This window comes from Cnephaeus nilssonii, assembly GCF_951640355.1.
Source record: "Cnephaeus nilssonii genome assembly, chromosome: 7".
Classification (NCBI taxonomy): domain Eukaryota; kingdom Metazoa; phylum Chordata; class Mammalia; order Chiroptera; family Vespertilionidae; genus Cnephaeus; species Cnephaeus nilssonii.
The window spans coordinates 70,259,857-70,279,206 of NC_137078.1; the positions used below are offsets into that span (position 1 = coordinate 70,259,857).

The 19,350-nt window shown below is 40.3% G+C and overlaps 1 protein-coding gene across 3 annotated transcripts in view; it reads left to right on the top strand.

Moving 5' to 3' along the window:
* The window catches only part of ZFYVE9 (zinc finger FYVE-type containing 9), a gene marked incomplete at its 3' end in the record, with an annotated part of 130,264 nt that overhangs the window by 70,859 nt on the left and 40,055 nt on the right, over positions 1-19,350 (top strand). For 2 of the 3 annotated variants that reach the window (XM_079777030.1, XM_079777029.1), the window contains 5 exons: positions 2,078-2,177; positions 4,606-4,782; positions 6,406-6,575; positions 12,848-12,968; positions 17,824-17,946. In XM_079777030.1, the coding sequence (XP_079633156.1) occupies positions 2,078-2,177; positions 4,606-4,782; positions 6,406-6,575; positions 12,848-12,968; positions 17,824-17,946 (691 nt within the window). The remainder of the gene's footprint in view (positions 1-2,077; positions 2,178-4,605; positions 4,783-6,405; positions 6,576-12,847; positions 12,969-17,823; positions 17,947-19,350) is intronic. The other variant, XM_079777031.1, reaches the window with a different exon arrangement.

The following is a 19,350-nucleotide window of genomic DNA, read 5'->3' on the forward strand; positions in this document are numbered from 1 at the left end:
CTGTTAATTATAAATGTCTTCATAGAATTTTCAAGGTTAAATGAGATAATAGATGTGGAGTTCCTAGTATTTATACAATTTGCAGTGAACTTGAGCAAGTCATTTAACCATCCAAACTTAGTTTCTTTTGGGATAAAATAATAATATATCCCATGTTCTTCCTACATCTCAGAGTTACTTTGAAAATATAAAGCCTCTGAAAACTGTAAATTGGTAGTCATAGTAGCTAGGTATTAATAACATCTAGAGAGAGAGGAGATGATCTCTCTCACACTGTCTTTGATATGACTTCATTTCTTGGTTCATCTTTGTAAGCTATCTATATATATAAAGAGCCAGGGTCGTAACATCCAAAACAACCGAAGGCTTGACTGAATGCCAGGCTGCTTCTCTCTCTGGGCCTCGCCAGCAGCCAAGCCTCTTTCTCTCTCTCCCAGAGGTCAGTAGTTCAGCCCACTTGCCAGCAGCCCGGGGCAGCTGCTGATCAGGCCTGGAGATAGGCCCGGAAATGCTAACTGGCATCGAAACTGACCAATCAGAACCATATCTGGGTGAATTGCGAGGAACCAATGGCTGCCTAGGAGGTGGAGCTTTTGATGCTGACTGGCATAGAAACCAACCAATCAGAACCTACTCTGGGTGAACTGTGAAGGCAGAACCTAAGGTGGGGGCTGAGGAGGGGTTTTAAGGGCAACAGCTGTTTGATGTAAGGTGTAAGAAAGAGATTTAATTTTTTAATTATCGGTTTGGCAGTATAGTGCATATGGCTAGCTATCAGTCCAGATATAGGGATTATGTGTCTTTGTCTGCCAAGAGCATCTCCTCCTGCTGAAAAAGCCCCCCCCCCCCCCCATTTAAGCAATCCTATGCTATATAATCTATCTATACTAATAAAAGGGTAACATGCTAATTAGACCGGGTTGACCGGCCATCTTCCAGACGTTCAACTTCTTTCTGGACAAAGCCATGGTGGTGGGGGCCAAGGCAGAGGCAGTTAGGGGTGATTAGGCTGGCAGGGGAGGTCAGTTGGGGGTGAGATCAGGTTGGCAGGGGATGGCAATTGGGGGCGACCAGGCCGGCAGGGGAGGGCAGTTGGGGGTGAGATCAGGCCTGCAGGGGAGGGTAGTTGGGGTCGAGATCAGGCCGGCAGAGGAGGACAGTTGGGGCGATCAGGCTGGCAGAGGCAGTTAGGGGTGATCAGGCTGGCAGGGGAGAGCAGTTAGGGGCGCAATCAGGCTGGCAGGGGAGGGCAGTTAGGGGCGATCAGGCAGGCAAGTGGTTAGGAGCCAGTCGTCCCGGATTGCGAGGGGGATGTCCCCCGAGGGGTTCCGTATTGGAGAGGGTGCAGGCCGGGCTGAGAACGCCCCTCCCCCCCTCTGTGCATGAATTTCATGCACCGGGCCTCTAGTAGATTCATATTGGCCATAAAAACTGTATTAGTAGAATTTACTGAGAACAGCTTTCTGCTTGTATGAAGCTCTCTGGGATAAGTGACTAATGAGTTCTGAAGAAAATAAATCTTCACAGGGAGCTAAGGAGATTCTTTTGCCTGGTGTGGAATGGAAAAAGAAGTAAGATTATCAAGAGTCAAGCCTGGAAGGTGAAATAAGGTGCTAGTGAAAATAAGGTGCTAGATATGATTATTATTCCTCACATAAGGGTAGTAAAAATACAGAAGTTAAAACCCAGAATTCCTAGTCTTTGTTTATTTCACCCTGCTATGTTACCTTTCCAAATAGAAATAGCAGATGTAACTATAAATGCCTATGTTATTTGATATTGTGTGTAGGAATTTTGCCTAAGGGCAGTTCAGATTCTAACCCTCCATCCCCACATGTGTATTTGCTAATCTTGGCTAAGATTTTTATTTTTAGCCAAACTTCACTTTTCTTATTGCTGGCAGACATGTAATCTCACACTATTGCTTTTGAATTGGGTCTTGTGCTCAACTGCGTTTTCCTTTAATGTTTTTAGTGTTGTAATAATAAGGTTTCCTATCAGTCAGTGTTGGTCAGTACTGGTTTACTCCCTTTCTACTGTGATCCTAAGTAAATTTATTATGTTCTTTTTCCTGCAGGTTTTCTGTGCTTCCTGCTGTAGCCTGAAATGTAAATTGTTATACATGGATAGAAAGGAAGCTAGAGTATGTGTAATCTGCCACTCAGTGCTAATGAATGGTAAGTATTAAAACGGGTTGAAATCACAGTTATTGAGAACAAGAGAATTTCCTGCCTTTCTCTACACGTTGTTTAGCTTCTGAAATGTCATAACTTTAATTAAAAATATTGAGCTAAATTTCCATGTTTTAAAAATATTTTAGCATTTTAGAATTCCTGTGCCTAATGTAATGAATGAATGCTAAGGTCAGGTAAGTTTTGCAGAAAGAATGGAAGTTCTTGTGGAAATCTGGTGCTATATGGCTGTTAATATTCTGTGAAATGATTGGAGTGGGATGGGGGTAGGGGACTCTTGACCACTTAGATGATGAAATATTAAAATTGGACTGAGGTTTTCCTTTCAAGGGAAGCTATCTCTTTCTAGGAAATACCTTAATAACTTAGAATATATTCTTATTAACATCTTGTTTCATTCACCTTGTTAAAAATAAACATTTTAGCATCTAGGATCAAATAGAAAATTGCATTTCTCTATTATCTCCTTAATACTACTTAGATTTGTTACAAGGATAATGGTTTTGAATTTAGTTACATGGTAAAATATATATATATATATATATATATATGGCCAGGAGAAGATAAATATAGCTTATCCAGTGTTCCTTTGTTGCAGGATTGGAAATGAACCCAAGGCATTTTAGTTAAACAAACAAACAAAAGCCACCAGAGTATTCTCTTAGAGATATATAATTGATTAGGCTGTAGTATTTTCCTCTTTGAGTGCATCTTTGTACAGTTGTCAAAACAATTACTAATAGACATAAAATGTTGAACTTGGATACCACTGCTGCCTGTGCCAGGGTAGTGTGCCTCCTGGAAGCCGAAACTTACCTGCTCGAGGCCCCTCTTGCTCTGTCTGTGTTGCTCATAGTGATGTTTTCCTGTTGCTGGCTTATTAACCTATTGCATGTCAGTTAATCTGATCTGTTCTAATCTCCTTTGAGCTACCCAATTTCCTCCCATTTCTGAATTCTTATAATTTTGTTCAAATATGAATTCATTCTCTTTACTCTTAAAGGTCATTTTTTAAATGGTTATTTCACTCTGTTGCTCAATTGGTAATTTTGATTCTTGCTTTCATTTTCGAACATATATCCACAGTTAAGAGCATGCTGCTTAATTACAGTACCCAATACCACTTGTATTTGATGAGGTCTTTCAACTTGATAGCTTTATTTTATTTTAATTTGGCAAAGCTAAAGATGAAGGAAATGGCAGAGGATTCATGTGGACTACTTACATTTTGTTAAGCAAAGATGCCCTTAATGGGATCCTAAAATAATTTACTTTTCCTGGTTTTACCAGTGTCTTTTCTCTCGCATGGCTTAGCCCAGTCTTTTACGGAATATTTAATTTGATGCTTTTCAGTGTTCCCTGTCCCTTTTTCCTTTTCTCTTCCCTTCTTTCTGCCAATGCTTTCAAAGGAACATAACTGTTGTTTCCAGCCTTGTCCTGCAGTTTGGAGGCAATAAATATTCAGAATCTTATGGATCATTCTTGGACATTGAATGAGATTTGTAAAAAGATGTTAAAAAAATTGGGTGGTGTCTATTCCTGGGCATGTGATATTATCTGAACCTGGAATATAAAATTTGAAATCTTTCATTTCTGTAGCATCTTTCATCCTATTTACTTTAAAGTCTATATGTCAGTATTTAGTTAAATTATAGACTGACAAAATATAGTATTTTAACATATTGTGAGCATTTATATTTATTGATGGCACTTATAGGATATTGGCACATTTTCATGTTCAAATGGGACCTATGCTCTTGAGACACACCAAAGATGTGAAATGATTGTTTTTGCTGGATACTTTTACTCAGGGTGATCATTGCACAAAAGCAGAATCCACAAAAGTGTTGAGATGCATTCACCTGAGCTTTAGGCTTCAGATTTTTTTAAATGAGATTTTACCTTAACTAAGAGAAGAATCTAAAAGTCTAGAAATGACAAAGAAAATATTATACAATGGAGTCATGTTATTTTAGCCCCTTATTTTTATTTTTGCTAGAACTTTATAAAATGTATTGAACATTAAACCTCCCCACCCCACCTCCAAATGCCTAAGTGCTACCCCCGTTGCAAATCCTTAATAAGTTTGATGTTTCATTCCCTCTTAAGGCAATGTGTGGTCTCCTTTACAGAAGCCAGGGGCCTAGTCATTAACCTCAGACTGACCTATCAGTCTGTATTAGAAGTATCATGTAATTCTTATTTCTTGCTTCCAAATAGTTTACTTAACTAAATGGTTTCCTTTATTGACTAAAATTACTTATCTCCTTAATACTACTTCACTAGCCAGCTAGAAGAGAGACATACTATGAGTGTTAATGAGGAGGAGCTACATTATTTATCCAGTATTTGGAGGTCTTGATGTCCATATTTTGCAATCCATTCACATTGATTGTGTCTGTATTTGCTTTAGCTCAAGCCTGGGAGAACATGATGAGTGCCTCAAGCCAGAGCCCTAACCCTAACAATCCTGCTGAATACTGTTCTACTATCCCTCCCTTGCAGCAAGCTCAGGCCTCAGGAGCCCTGAGCTCTCCACCTCCCACTGTGATGGTACCTGTGGGAGTTTTAAAGCACCCTGGAGCAGAAGGTAGGGGATCATGTGGTGTTCTCTCTTTTTCCTCACCAAGTTCCTCTGAAAAGGTGCTGATGTGATTTTACAGCACAAGTCTTTAAAACACTACAGATAAGTCCCTTTGGATGGTTATTAAAGTGGAAGAACAAGGTGAGAAATGTGTTGAGACTATTTCCGGGCAAGTAAAGAATAATATTGTATTGCCTGATATTTTGGAGGCATCTCTAAAATATGCCAGTGTTCTCTTTAATTTTAGAATGGAGCAATTACACTGCTTATATTTGAAAAGAGATGCAGATTTTGAAGTCTGCCTGTAAAATCCTAACCTCATGCCTACTTTAATGTTCTTTTATAGGAGTTCACTAAGTGATGAAAATGAGAGTTCTTCCTCTGACCAGCCCATTGCTTTTTGACATATACAGAGCCATTTTCTCTTCATTTTTAATCTATTCATATAAAAATATGGAAATATTGTGTTAGGTACATAGATCTTTATAAAATTCAGAACTTTAATTCTGATTATAACATATGGAAGGTAGGAAATTATAGGCTAAACTTATTTTAATTATATCTCTATGATATTGTCAGATGAAAGGCACTTTGTAAATTCAGGGGATTGATTATCAGTAGTAAAAGTAACAATTACATATTTCCTTAAAATGATCTTATTAGGAAGTTTCCCTTGATAATTAAAATCAATCTTCTTGCATTAATTTTTTTTTGTCTAGTAGTATTCCCTTCCCCTTGCTTAATAGCCCTTCTCCCCTTTTGAAGACCAAAGACTTCTATTGACATTATCATACTCTTCCCCATTTTCCCCTTTCTTCAGATCATCCCTTAATGATACTCTGTATTTTTATGAGTTCAGGTTTTCTTTCTTAAAACCTTTATTCTCTTTACTTCATTTGTCATTTTTGTTGTTCTTCTCTTATCTCTCTTTGTTTTGGCTCTTTGAATTGATTTCCAAAACTGGATTTAAAAATATTATTTCATCAGATTCAGTTTTCCAGCTTTCTCTTGTTCTTTTACTAAAATGCCAACTGCTTTTTCACTGCCAGATAAGTCTTTTTCTCCTTCAGTTACACTTTAGCCAAAGTTCTGGTCAGTTTGCTTCCCAATGCTTACATGTCTGAGCCAATTCTTCCTTTTTAATTAATGATTCTTCAAGATTCTTCAGGGTGTCTTTTGCCCTTTAAAAATACCATAACACTTTTCCAGATATTTAATTCCTATGGAACCTCATCTTTTTAGGAGATGTGGATGTCTACTGCTAGATATTTTCCCCCTGCTATTTATTTCCTAGGCACTTAAAACACCTTCTTTAGTTTTCTCTTTTAGTGTCATGGGACAGAGTATGTGATACAATCATAGGTGTATTTAAGAATTCTTCATATTTTAAACCAAAGTGTTTTAAATCTTTGCATATAAGTTATAGAAGTAAAATATACTTAAATGTGTATTTTATTAATTTATAACCACTTTTACACATAGTTACAGTTCTTATATTTCTAATTATAAGATGCTAAATAGTGATTTTTATTTTATTTTTTACATCTGGAATTGGTGACCTTCTCTTCTTTGATGTTAGAAACCCTACCGATGTCACATTGATGCCTCTTATTTTTCTGGTTCCTTAAGTGGCTCAGCCCAGAGAGCAGAGGCGAGTTTGGTTTGCTGATGGGATCTTGCCTAATGGAGAAGTTGCTGATGCATCCAAATTAACAATGAATGGAACTTCCTCTGCAGGAACCCTGGCTGTGTCACATGACCCAGTCAAGCCAGTAACTACCAGTCCTTTACCAGCAGAGGTAAGAAAACAAAATGGTAACTAAAAGTGAGTGCTTACTTTCCTTAGCATGTGCTGCCTCTGTCTTGCTTTTTTATAAGTTGAGTGACCTTTCTGTGGATACAGTTTGGATACAGTTTAGTGCATGTGTGTGTATTTATAGGGTACAGTATACTAGTACTAGTCACAATTTTGGGGCTAATGGAATTCTCTTTCATTGGGACCTAATTTTCAGAAGGGGACAAATACTAGCTACTTTTTCTGGACTCAGTGAGTAAACAAGAGTCATCTCGGGTCAAAATGAGCAAATATACTTCTATACAGTGGTACCCTTTCTATTGCTCATTGCCTCCTTGAATTTGGTTGTCAAAGCTATAATAAAGCTTATGTTAATTCCACCTAAGTATATGTGTCCATTTAAAAAAAATGAAACAAGAGGATCAAATTTAGATAAAAAGTTTTTACTCTTGAAGTTTTTATAGAGTTGTTAGTTACTATTTATATTTATGATCAGTGATTTTTTTCAGGGATTTACATAATTTATGGATTTTATTTTAGCTGAAATTGCATGTTATTAATATTACATTTATTGACATACAGAGCTAAATTTCCTGTTTGGTGAAGGAACATTAAACCATGTCATATCTGTCTTCAAATATTCTAAGTCTTTTTTCCCCCCTAAGGTTACAAAGGGTTCCAGCCAGAACTATCTTATTTTTCTCTGAATTTTTATAATCACTTTGTCAAGAAAGTTCCTTCTTTTTCCTTCACTTGTTTGTTTGGAAAATTTTCAAACTCATAGAAAAGTTGCAAGAATAGTACAGTGAATACCCATATACTCTTCACTTACATTTACTGATTGTTCACATTTTGAAATATTTGTTTTACCCTTACACACACACACGCACACACTCTCACACACACGCAGTTATTTTTTTGATGAACCATTTGAGGATTATTTGTACTTCATCGTTTAAGAACAAGCTATTTTCTTTCATAAACAGAATACAGTTATCATATGAGAAAGAAATTTAACATGTAATTCTATTATCTAATATATAGTCCATATTCAGATTTGCTCAATTGTTTCAATAATGTTCTTTATAGATTTTATTTATACACAAGTGCACATATATAAAATTTTTATTATTAAACTAGAGGCCCGGTGCACGAAATTTGTGCACTTGCGGGGGGGGGGGGATGGTGCGTGCCCCTCAGCCCAGCCTGCACCCTCTCCAATCTGGGACCCCTCGGGGGATGTCCGACTGCCGGTTTAGGCCCGATCCCCTAAACTGGCAGTTGGGCATCCCTCTCGCAATCTGGGACCACTGGCTCCCAACCACTCGCCTGCCTGCCAGCCCGATAACCCCCTAACCACTCCCCTGCCAACCTGATCGATGCTTAACTGTTCCCCTGCCGGCCCGATTGCCCCGAACTGCCCTCCCCTGCTGGCACGATCGCCCCCAACTGCCCTCCCCGGCCGGCCCGGTAACCACCAACTGCCCTCCCTTGCCAGCCTGGTTGCCCCCAACTGCCCTCCCCTGCCAGCCTGGTTGCCCCCAGCTGCCCTCCCCTGCAGGCCTGGTGCCCCCCAACTGTCCTCCCATGCAGGCCTGGTCCCCCTCAACTGCCCTTCCCTGCAGGCCTGGTTGCCCCCAACTGCCTTCTGCCAGCCTGGTTGCCCCTAACTACCCTCCCCTGCTGGCCTGGTCATCCCTAACTGCCCTTCCCTGCTGGCCTGGTCGCCCCTAACTGCCCTCCCCTGCTTACCATCTTGTGGTGGCCATCTTTGACCACATGGGGGCGGCCATCTTGTGAGGGTCAATTTGTATATTACCTCTATATTATCTACACTAATAAAAGAGAAACATGCAAATTGAGCGTACCTCCACTACGCCCACAAGCCACGCCCACAAGCCAGTCAGGAGTGAGCATGCAAATTAACCCAACCAAGATGGCTGCGGCCACAGAGCAAGCAGGAGGCTTGGGTTTCCCTGGCAATGGAGGAAGCCAAGCTTCCTGCCCGCCCTGGCCGACCCTGGCCTCTGCTCAAGGCTACAAAGTTTCAATTATAGAAGATAAATAAATCCCAGATACCAGGGCCTCCCCTTGGGTCGCCGGGGGGTATGGCCAGCCTGCAAACCTCCACAGGCCCCTCGCCAGGCCGCCCTATGCCCCAAGGGAACCCCTACCCTGATCTGGGACACCCTTCAGGGCAAACCAGCTGGATCTCACCCGTGCACCAGGCCTCTATCCTATCTAATAAAAGAGTAGTATGCAAATTGACCGTCACTCCAACACACAAGATGCCTGCCCCCATGTAGTCACAAGATGGCCACCACAAGATGACCAGCAGGGGAGGGCAGTTGGGAGGGACCAGGCCTGCAAGGGAGGGCAGTTGGGGGCGGTCAGGCCTGCAGGGGAGGGCAGTTAGGAGGGACCAGGCCTGGAAGGGAGGGCAGTTGTGGGTGATCAAGCCTGCAGGGGAGGGCAGTTAGGGGTGACCGGGCCTGCAGGGGAGGGCAGTTAGGGGCAATCAGGCTGGCAGGGGAGTGGTTAGGGGGTGATCAGGCTGGCAGGCAGAAGTGGTTAGGGGCAATCAGGAAGGCAGGCAAGCGAGCAGTTGGGAGCCAGCAGTCCTGGATTGTGAGAGGGATGTCCAACTGCCCGTTTAGGGTAGGATCGGGCCTAAATGGGCAGTCGGACATCCCTCGAGGGGTCCCAGATTGGAGAGGGTGCAGGCTGGGCTGAGGGACACCCCCCCACCCGTGCACGAATTTTGTGCACCAGGCCTGTAGTATAGGATAAAATCTTTTTTAAAAATTAGGATCCCATCAAGGATCACAGTTGCGTTTAGTTGTCATGTTTCTTTGGTTTTCTTCAGAACAAAATTTGCTTTTCATTTTACTGTGTTTAAGTAGACAAATGCAGCTCAAACCAGTGTTGTTTAATGGTCAAGTATATTTTCAATCCATGGTTGGGAATCCACGTATGTGGAGGACTGACTTAAGTTATATGCAGATTTTTGGCTGTGCAAGTTGTGGATGCCCCTAACCTCTGCATTGTTCAAGGTCAACCTTATTAATATTTTTGGAATATCTAGGCCATGTTTTGCATAAGGTCCTTAATTTGTATTTGTCTGATTTTTTCTCATGATTAATTTCAGATTAAACATTTTGGCAATAATAATACCACCTAAGTGATGACCATTTCTTAGTGGAACACATAAATTATCAGTTTGATAGTTGGTTAAATTGATATCTCCTGTGTTTCTCCACTGCAAAAGTAGCTATTCCTCTTTGCAGTTAATATGTGAGGGTTGATACTTTGAGACTGTGAATGTCCTGTTTTCCCAGCAATCTTTCCACAAGTGATTTCACTGTTCTTTGACAATTCTTGCCTGAATCAATTATATCTAAGATGTTTATGCAATTATGACTTTGTTTTCTATTAAAATTTTTTACATCTTTTAAATTGTATGATTGGTTCTTAAAACATAGGTATTTTTGTTGTTGTTGCTAATAGTTTTTTTGGTGGAATCTTTATTGTTTTCTCTATATAGAATCATGTCATCTGTAAATAGTGAGAGATTTATTTCTTTCTAAATTGGATGCCTTTTATTTTTCTTGTCTAATTGCTCTGGTTAACATAAAAAAATTTTTAATGAATGAGGAAGCTGTAGTGGATACATGTTATAGGGAAACAAGGTTTAGCTCAGTTTAAGAGAAACTAAACCAAGTTAGTTATTTTATTTCTGTGGTCTCACATTGTTCAACACTCTATTATAATACTTATCTGGTAAAATGAGGGAAAACAAATTCTCTAAGGCCAGATTGGAATATAGTTTTCTCATCTTTATGGCCCATAGAGTACCTGGCAGTTAGTAGGTGCTCACTAAATTAAATAAATACCTTTTCACAGATGGTATTTAAGTAGAGGCCAGGTGGTCACTTCTTATTATATTAAAAGGTGAATTAATGCATCATTAAGTAGCAAGTTAGAATATATTGCTTTATTTCCTATACTATGCCTTGAAATCGGTCATAATGGTTTCCCACTGAATTATAGATAGTATAGATAAAAGATATTGACATATTTTTTAAAATATATATTTATTAATTTCAGAGAAGAAGGGAGAAGGAGAGAGAAATAAAAACATCAATGATGAGAGAGAATCATTGATTGGCTGCCTCCTGCAGGCCCCCCACTGGGGATCGAGCCTGCAACCTGGGAATCAAACCGTGACCTCTTGGTTCATAGGTTGATGCTCAACCACTGAGCCATGCTGGCTGGGTGATATTGACATATTTTCAAAAGTAATTTAAATATTTATTAAATTTTAAAATATATATATAGCAAAGTGCTTTAGGACAATTAATCTTTGGGAAACAACTTGATGAGCATATACATACAGGGTATCCCCCCAAAAATGTACACACACTTTAACAGCTGACAGCTGTTAAATAAAAATGAAGTGTATTTTAATAAACACTGCCTTAATAATTACTCAAAGTGTGTATATACATTTTTGGGGACACCCTATATCTATAATAATAAAAGCGTGATGTACTAATTAGACCGGACGTCCTTCTCGACGACCTGGATGAAGCTGGGGCTGCGAGGGAAGCCTGGGTCACTCAAAATGTGTTTATTATACTTTATTAAATACTAGTGGCCCTGTGCACGAAATTCATGCATGGGGGTGTGACCCTCAGCCCAGTCTGCACCCTCTCCAATCTGGGACCCCTTGGGGGATGTCTGACTGCCGGCTTAGGCCTGATCCCTGCCTAAACCGGCAGTCGGACATCCCGCTCGCAATCCAGGACCGCTGACTCCTAACTGCTCACCTGCCTGCCAGTCTGCTTGCCCCCAACTGACCCCCCACTGGCCTTCTCACCCCCAACTGCCCCACCTTGCCAGCCTGATCACCCCCAACTACCCCAACCTGCTGGCCTAATCACCCCCAGCTGCCCTCCCCTCCTGGCCTGATTGCCCCTAACGGCCTCTGCCCCGGCCCCGCCACCATGGCTTTGTCCAGAAGGACGTCTGGAAGGTCTCCCAGAAGGGCTCCTGGTCTAATTAGCATATTACACTTTTATTAGTATAGATATCTAGCATGATCATATTAATGCAAAGAAAATTTAAGTTTTATTTCATGGCATAGTAAATGAAAATGAAGACCTATTTTATTTTATTTATTTATAAATATATTTTTATTTCAGAGAGGAAGGGAGAGAGCTAGAGAGATAGAAACATCAATGATGAGAGAGAATCATTGATTGGCTGCCTCCTGCATGTACCCCACTGGGGGTGATCAAGCCTGCAACCCAGGCATGTGCCTCCAGCCAGAATCGAATCTGGGACCCTTTAGTCCGCAGGCCGACACTGTATCCACTGAGGCAAACCAACCAGGGCAATGATGACCTATTTTAATCTCTATATGTTATCAAAGTTAATTTTTTTTTATTGTGGTAAAATCTTACCTAATAATAGACAAACATGTAAATTGACTGTACCTCCGCTACGCCCACAGCCAATCAGGAGTGAGTATGCAAATTAATCCAACAAAGATGGCGGGTTAATTTGCCTATGCAGGCGTGGAGCGGCCGGGGGGGCAAGACGCCTGCTATGAGGGGGAGGTGGGGGGCAGAGGGGGCTACAGGAGCAGTGCTGCGGCTGGGAGCGAGGACTTGCCGGCTCCCGGGCAGCCTGGGAGCGGGGACTTGGAGGCTCCCAGGTGGCCGGCAGCGAAGCCAGGGGAAGGAAGCACGAATATCGTGCAACAGGCCTCTAGTATATATATATATAACATAAAATTTACCATCTTAACGATTTTTAATTGCACAACCCATGGCATTAAGTACTTTAATATTGTACAACCATCACCACTATTTCCAAAGATATTTTGAAAAAGCTGTATAAATGACACTTTAAGAAACCAAATACATTAAAAGTTCAGAAATTATGAGATAACATTGAATTTTGTGTTTGTTCACACTGCAAGTTTTAAATATATATATATATATATGTTTTTTATGGCAAAAGAAACTTGGGTAAGGGAAGCTTCGCCTCTTTTCTCATTACTATGATTTGATGATGCCAAAAGGAGAGACTGTACAGTTGGGAACAATTTTATAGTATAAGCCCAGTCTTCTGGGGAACCATAGGTTTATGAGTATGAAAAAAAGTATGAATTTCAAATTTTCACTTCAATTTTCATTTATATTCTTTATTATATTTTTCAAAGTCTTAAACATCTCTATAATGCTCACTTTGCTAATTTGCTTTTCCTAGACAGATATTTCTCTGTTCTCTGGGAATATAACTCAGGTTGGAAGTCCTGTTGGGAGTGCAATGAACCTTATTCCTGAAGATGGTCTCCCTCCCATTCTCATCTCTACTGGTGTAAAAGGAGGTTTGTGTACTTACATATTGCCTTCTAATTAAGGGAAGGTGATAACCACCCTTCTCTAACGAAAAAATCAACTACTCAATACCGTGGAATTAATGGTTGCTGTTACTGGTTGTTTTAGAGTAGATATTTATGCTTTTATATGATAACTATTAGCCCTGCACATGAATCTGTGCGCCAGTAGCTCGCCAGTAGCTTGCTGCCACCCTCCAGTAGCTCTGCCCCGCCCTCCTGTAGCTCCCCCGGTCCCCCTCCCCCCGCACCCCCATCTCAAAGCTTGCTGCTCTGTCCCCTCCTGTAGTTCTCTGCTGCCTGCTTATAGCTCGCTGCCCCACCCTCCTGCTGATCTGTGATCCGGTCGTTACGCAGTCGGTCGTTACGCTTCATGGTGTAATGACCATTTGCATCTTTATTATATAGGATGTCATTTCATTTATTGGAAGGATATATTTTTAATTTTAGTGTAAATGTAGTTGATTGGCAGGTTTTAAAAATATTTGTGTATTTTAAATTTGTTTTTATTGATTTCAAAGAGAGGAAGGTAGAGGGAAAGAGAGGTGGAAACATCAATGGTGAGAGAGAATCATTGACAGGCTGCCTCCTGTGTGTCCCCTACTGGGGATCAAGCCTGTAACCTGGATATGTGCCCTGACTGGGAATCAAACAGGTGACCTCTTCCTGGTTCATGGGTCGATGTTTAACCACTGAGCCACACTAGCCAGGCTGAAAATATTTTAAAGCATATAATACTCTAAAGTGTTTCTTGTGGTTCTAGAGTTGGCCCACCTGATACGTCAGCACATTAATTTAACTTTTTGTTTTGAAGTGTAATACACATTCAAAATCTGTAATAATAAAAGCGTGATATGCTAATTAGACCTGACAGCTGAACGACCTTCTGGACGTCATTCCGGATGTCCTTCTGGACAAATCTGCAGTGGCAGGGCCCGAGGCAGAGGCAGTTAGGGGCGATCAGGCAGGCAGGCAGGCAGAGTGGTTATGGGCAATCAGGCAGGCAGGCGAGTGGTTAGGGGTGATCAGGTAGGCAGGCGAGCAGTTAGGGGCATCAGGCAGGCAGAGGCGGTTAGGGGTGATCAGGCAGGCAGGCAGAGGGGTTGGGGCGATTAGGCCAGGCAGGCAGGCAAGCGGTTAGGAGCCAGTGGTCCCAGATTACGAGAGGGTGCAGGCCGGGCTGAGGGACACCCCCCTTCCCGTGCACGAATTTTGTGCACCGGGCCTCTAGTGTACATTTAAGTGGAGGATACTGAAATTAAATGGCAATTTTATTGTTAAAAATATTTTTAGTGAGTTCTGATAAGTAAATTATTATCCAATTTAAAGAATGCTGTCTTTGCATGGAACAGACTGAAGAATTTCAGAGGGAAGATGGGGTGGAGGGGTGGGTGGGAAGTGATTAACCAGGGAATCTATATGCATATTATGGACACAGACAGTAGAGTGGTGAAGGCCTGGGAGGGGCGGGTGCAGGGTGGAAGGGGTTAATGGGAACAAACAAAACAAATCGGACATCTGTAATACTTGAAACAATTTTAAAAAATGTTTATCTTTTTGTGAAAGTTTCTTGTTGACATACCCAGATCAGCATCCAATTAGCATATTTTCAAAGGATGTTTTATCAATAATTTCTCCTCAACTTTTTCCTAGTCTTTTACCTGGTCTCCTTGCCTTCAGTCTTTCTGTACTTTATCTTCCACATCTAGCCAGTTACCTTTTTAAACAAAGATCCTATCTAATCAAAGTGTAATATGCAAATTGACCATCACTCCAACACACAAGATGGCTGCCCCCATGTGGGCACAAGATGGCCACCACAAGATGGCCAGCAGGGGAGGGCAGTTGGGAGGGACCAGGCCTGCAAGGGAGGGCAGTTGGGGAGGGACCCAGGCCTGCAAGGGAGGGCAGTTGGGGAGGGACCCAGGCCTGCAGGGGAGAGCAGTTAGGCATCAATCAGCTGACAGGGGAGTGGTTAGGGGGTGATCAGGCTGGCAGGCAGAAGTGGTTAGGGGCAATCAGGAAGGCAGGCAGGCGAGTGGTTGGGAGTCAGCAGTCCTGGATTGTGAGAGGGATGTCCGACTGCCTGTTTAGGCCTGATACTGGTAGGATCGGGCCTAAATGGGCAGTCGGACATCCCTCGAGGGGTCCCAGATTGAAGAGGGTGCAGGCTGGGCTGAGGGACACACACCCCCGTGCATGAATTTTGTGCACCGGGCCTCTAGTATTATCATATATTGCTTTGGCTTAGGAACAGTCAATGGATTTTCGATGCCTTCAGTATAAATTGCTTACCTTAGCATACAGTGTTCCTTATAACTTTATCTCAACTTATCTTTCTAACTTTATTTCCAGCTACTGCCTCATGCATTCTACAGTTCACATGCATGCTACAATTTATTTGCTGTATTAAATATTCGCTTTGCATACTTTCATGCCTTTTCTTCTGCTGTGGAAGAGTGGGAAGAGAATGGACTTCAGAACTGGACAAACCTGAGCTTTGCTCTCAGTACTAATCCATTGTAGCTGTGTGATCCAGTGGGCAAACCATATATTCTCTCTGAATGTTTTTCCTAGTCTTTAAAAAAAACCAGTAACGCCGAAACCAGTTTGGCTCAGTGGATAGAGCGTCGCCCTGCGGACTCAGGGGTCCCAGGTTTGATTCCGGTCAAGGGCATGTACCTTGGTTGCGGGCACATCCCCAGTAGGGGGTGTACAGGAGGCAGCTGATCGATGTTTCTCTTTCTTCGATGTTTCTAACTCTCTATCTCTCTCCCTTCCTCTCTGTAAAAAATCAATAAAATATATTAAAAAAACAAACAAAAAAAAAAAAACACAGTAACTACACCAACCTTAATTTAAGAGTCATGAATATTAAGTCAGATTTCATATCTGAAAGTACTTAATAAAAAAAGTGTAATTAATATTATCATTTTCTTGCCTAGAATACCCTTCTATAACCTAGACTCCTTGAAGAATTCCTCAACCTTTCAAAATCCAGATTAGGGGAAAACTCTCCTCTGAATCCTTACCTAGGTTGTCTCTGTAGTAGTGTTTTGCGTCCTTACTCTTTTAGTAGGAATTCTTGTAGACTGTTACTACATTTTTTCTTATTGTAATGTAGATATTTTATAGGTCTGATTCTTTCACTTAGAAGATGAATTCCTTCAGTCTTAATTTATGTTTATATCTTTTTATTTTAAATATATTTTTATTAATTTCAAAGAGGAAGGGAGAGGGAGAGAGAGAAACATCAGGGATGAGAGAGAATCATTGATCGGCTGCCTCCTGCACGCCCCACACGGGGGACTGAGCACACAACCCAGGCATGTGCCCCGACCGGGAATTGGACCGTGACCTGGTCCATAGGTCGATGTTCAACCACTGAGCCATGCTGGCTGGGCATGTTTGTGTCTTTTGCTGCTAGCATGGTGCTGTGCCTATAGTAGTCTCTCAGCAGTGTTGGCTGAATGTATTGTACTATCAAATCCAACAGTGTTCTGATAATTCAACAGTGAACTTTCACATAAAGTTAAGCATTCTTTTGCTTTGTATAATGCCTATGCTTCTTTACCAGGCAGGGACCCCTAAAAATATTCTTTTGTAAGTAAAATTACTATGTAGGTGACAAATTTTTGCTATTTTAATAAATCTTAGATTAATAAGAGATTGTATTGGCCTACTCTGTTGTTAAGATGAATAAGATTGCATTTTCATTAAAAGTCATGTCCATTAACTCTAATTGTCAAAACCTCTTCTACTTGAAACAACTGGTTATCTCATATTTGCTTACTTAAAGCACATTACTCTCTCTCTTCACCATAGTTTTGCAATGTCATATTCCAGTGAAATAACTTCATAATTTTTTTTCTTTTTTTTAAGTCACTTAGTATTTCCCTTTCTAATAAATATTTTCATTGATAGGTAGACATTTCCCATACATCCAAAAAATAGTTTTTTGGTTTCTATTAGTCATTGGGAAATGGTGTTGTTTTGTTCTACCTGGCTGTCCCTTAATGATGCATTTGATAAGCAATTTTCATGTTTCCAGTATCTTTCCACTATTTTTATATTCTACAGTGGTTATTACCCATGATTTTGACTTCAAACTGAGATGACTACCATTATTCAAAAATGTGGTGGCTGAATATGACATAGTACTGTACTTACAGGGATTATATGGGAAGGGTTCTATTCAGAGCCTCAAGTATTAACTTGTTCATGTTCAGAATCTGATGTGTGATTTACTGGTGATTTTGGTGATATATGTACTGAACTCTTGACTTTTACATAGAGGAATTTTTTCATGAAATCAATCACTTAAGATACTTTTGGCTTATTTTCTAGGTGCATTTTTAAAGTTTAATGTTTTAATGGTAAAAAATCTTAGACTACACTACGGGACATTGAGTAAAAAGTAGTATTCTCTTCTACCTCAACCGCTAGGCATCCTGTCTAGAAGTAATTAGTATGTTATCACTTTCTTATATATCATGAATTCTTTAAAATGTTGCTCTTAAAACATGTAATATGTGAAATTCTTATTATGATTATTGGAGAACTTTTGTTAAATAAAAGGGTTGTTTTTAAATTTTGCACAAACCATTTTGTGGAGCAATCTCTACTAGGATAACCATGTTGTCCTCCAAATTGGCCTGGGTCACTTTTGAGAGTGAAAGAGGGCACTGTTAATGATATTGAGCTAGCAGGCACAAACCTCTATTCTCTCTAGCTATAAACCAAATGCTCTCTCTTTCCTTTGCATAATCAGTCTGTTCTTCCATCAGATTTCTTTCTGTGTTTGTCCCTTTAGCCAGTCTCTTACATTGTTTTTTTCCCTTTACAGACTATGCTGTGGAAGAGAAACCATCACAGATTTCAGTGATGCAACAGTTGGAGGATGGTGGCCCTGACCCACTTGTATTTGTTTTAAATGCGAATTTGTTGTCGATGGTTAAAATTGTAAATTGTAAGTTAGAAATTTGTTTTTCAAAATAAAAAATGATATACTTTACTGACTCATAGATAATACATAAAGCTTTCAAATTTATTACAAATATTTTTATATAGAGCCACATCTTGTTGACCACTGGGTACTGAAGAAGTTGGTTTGTATAAAATAATATATCCCAGAGGACAGTTGTGGGACTAACAGAAACTCTTGCTAAAAGTCATAGAGGTGAGATAGGTGAATTCTCTATGAAGGAGAGCCAAAGAAAACTTGAACTGATCTGAGTTAGGTTCTTCCTGAAATGAGTATGTTATGTCACAACTTACCACCAGGATAACCAGTGGTGGGTATATTATCCAGGAGGGTAAAAAAAAAATACATGCCAGATTTAAATCTCAGAAATCTTAACAATGGTGCAAAACTTTGTTTGGGAGAAGTATTATTTAACTAACACGTAGTAAAGCTTTAGTACTTCTTATGATTCAGAAGAAACTTCTAAATTCTTGGTGCCTTCTTGGGCATCAGAAGAGAGAGAAGACAGTAACTTAATCCCCTGATTCTAAGATGATATTGGAAAATAGAGAACACATTTCTTTTGGATGAATATTAATAGGCACAGTTTTGGAGAGAGGAAGGAAGCACTGGAGAACAGTCCTCTAGTTCCCACTGTGAGCTTGTTTTAAGTTGATCTTGGAAACCAGAAACATCTATTTCCTTAGAGGTTCTACATCGATGAAATGCAGTTTTCTAGTTTACTTGCTAGACAAACCTTTGCATGTTTGACCAGTTATGAAATGCTTGTGATCTTTCCTTCTAGGATCAATTTTAAAATAATTTGCTCATTGGGGTGGTGAACACACAATACAATATACAGTGATATATTATAGAATTGTACCCCTGAAACCTATATAATTTTATTAACCAATTGTCACCCCTAATAAATTAAATTTAAAAAACTAAACAAAAAATAAAGTAACTTGGTCAAAATTTCAATTTGTCATATCTAGTTTATAAGTTACACTTAGAAAATAATTAACCTAGACTTCTTTATTTTGTTTTGTTTTGTTAATCCTCACCCAAGGATATTTTTCCATTGATTTTTAGAGACAGTGGAAGGGAGGGGGAGAGACATAGAGAAAAATAGATGTGAGAGAGACACATCAATTGGTTGCTTCCTGCACATGCACCAACCTGCTGGGGATTGAGTCTGTGTGCCTGGACTGGAATTGAACCTGGGACCCTTCAGTCCTTGGGCCAACGGTCTATCCATTGAGCCAAATTAGCTAGGGCTAACCTAGAATTCCTTTTTAAAAAATATATATATATATATATATATTTATTGATTTCAGAGAGAAAGGGAGAGGGAGAGAGAGAGATAGAAACATCAATGATGAGAGAGAATCATTGATTGGCTGCCTCCTG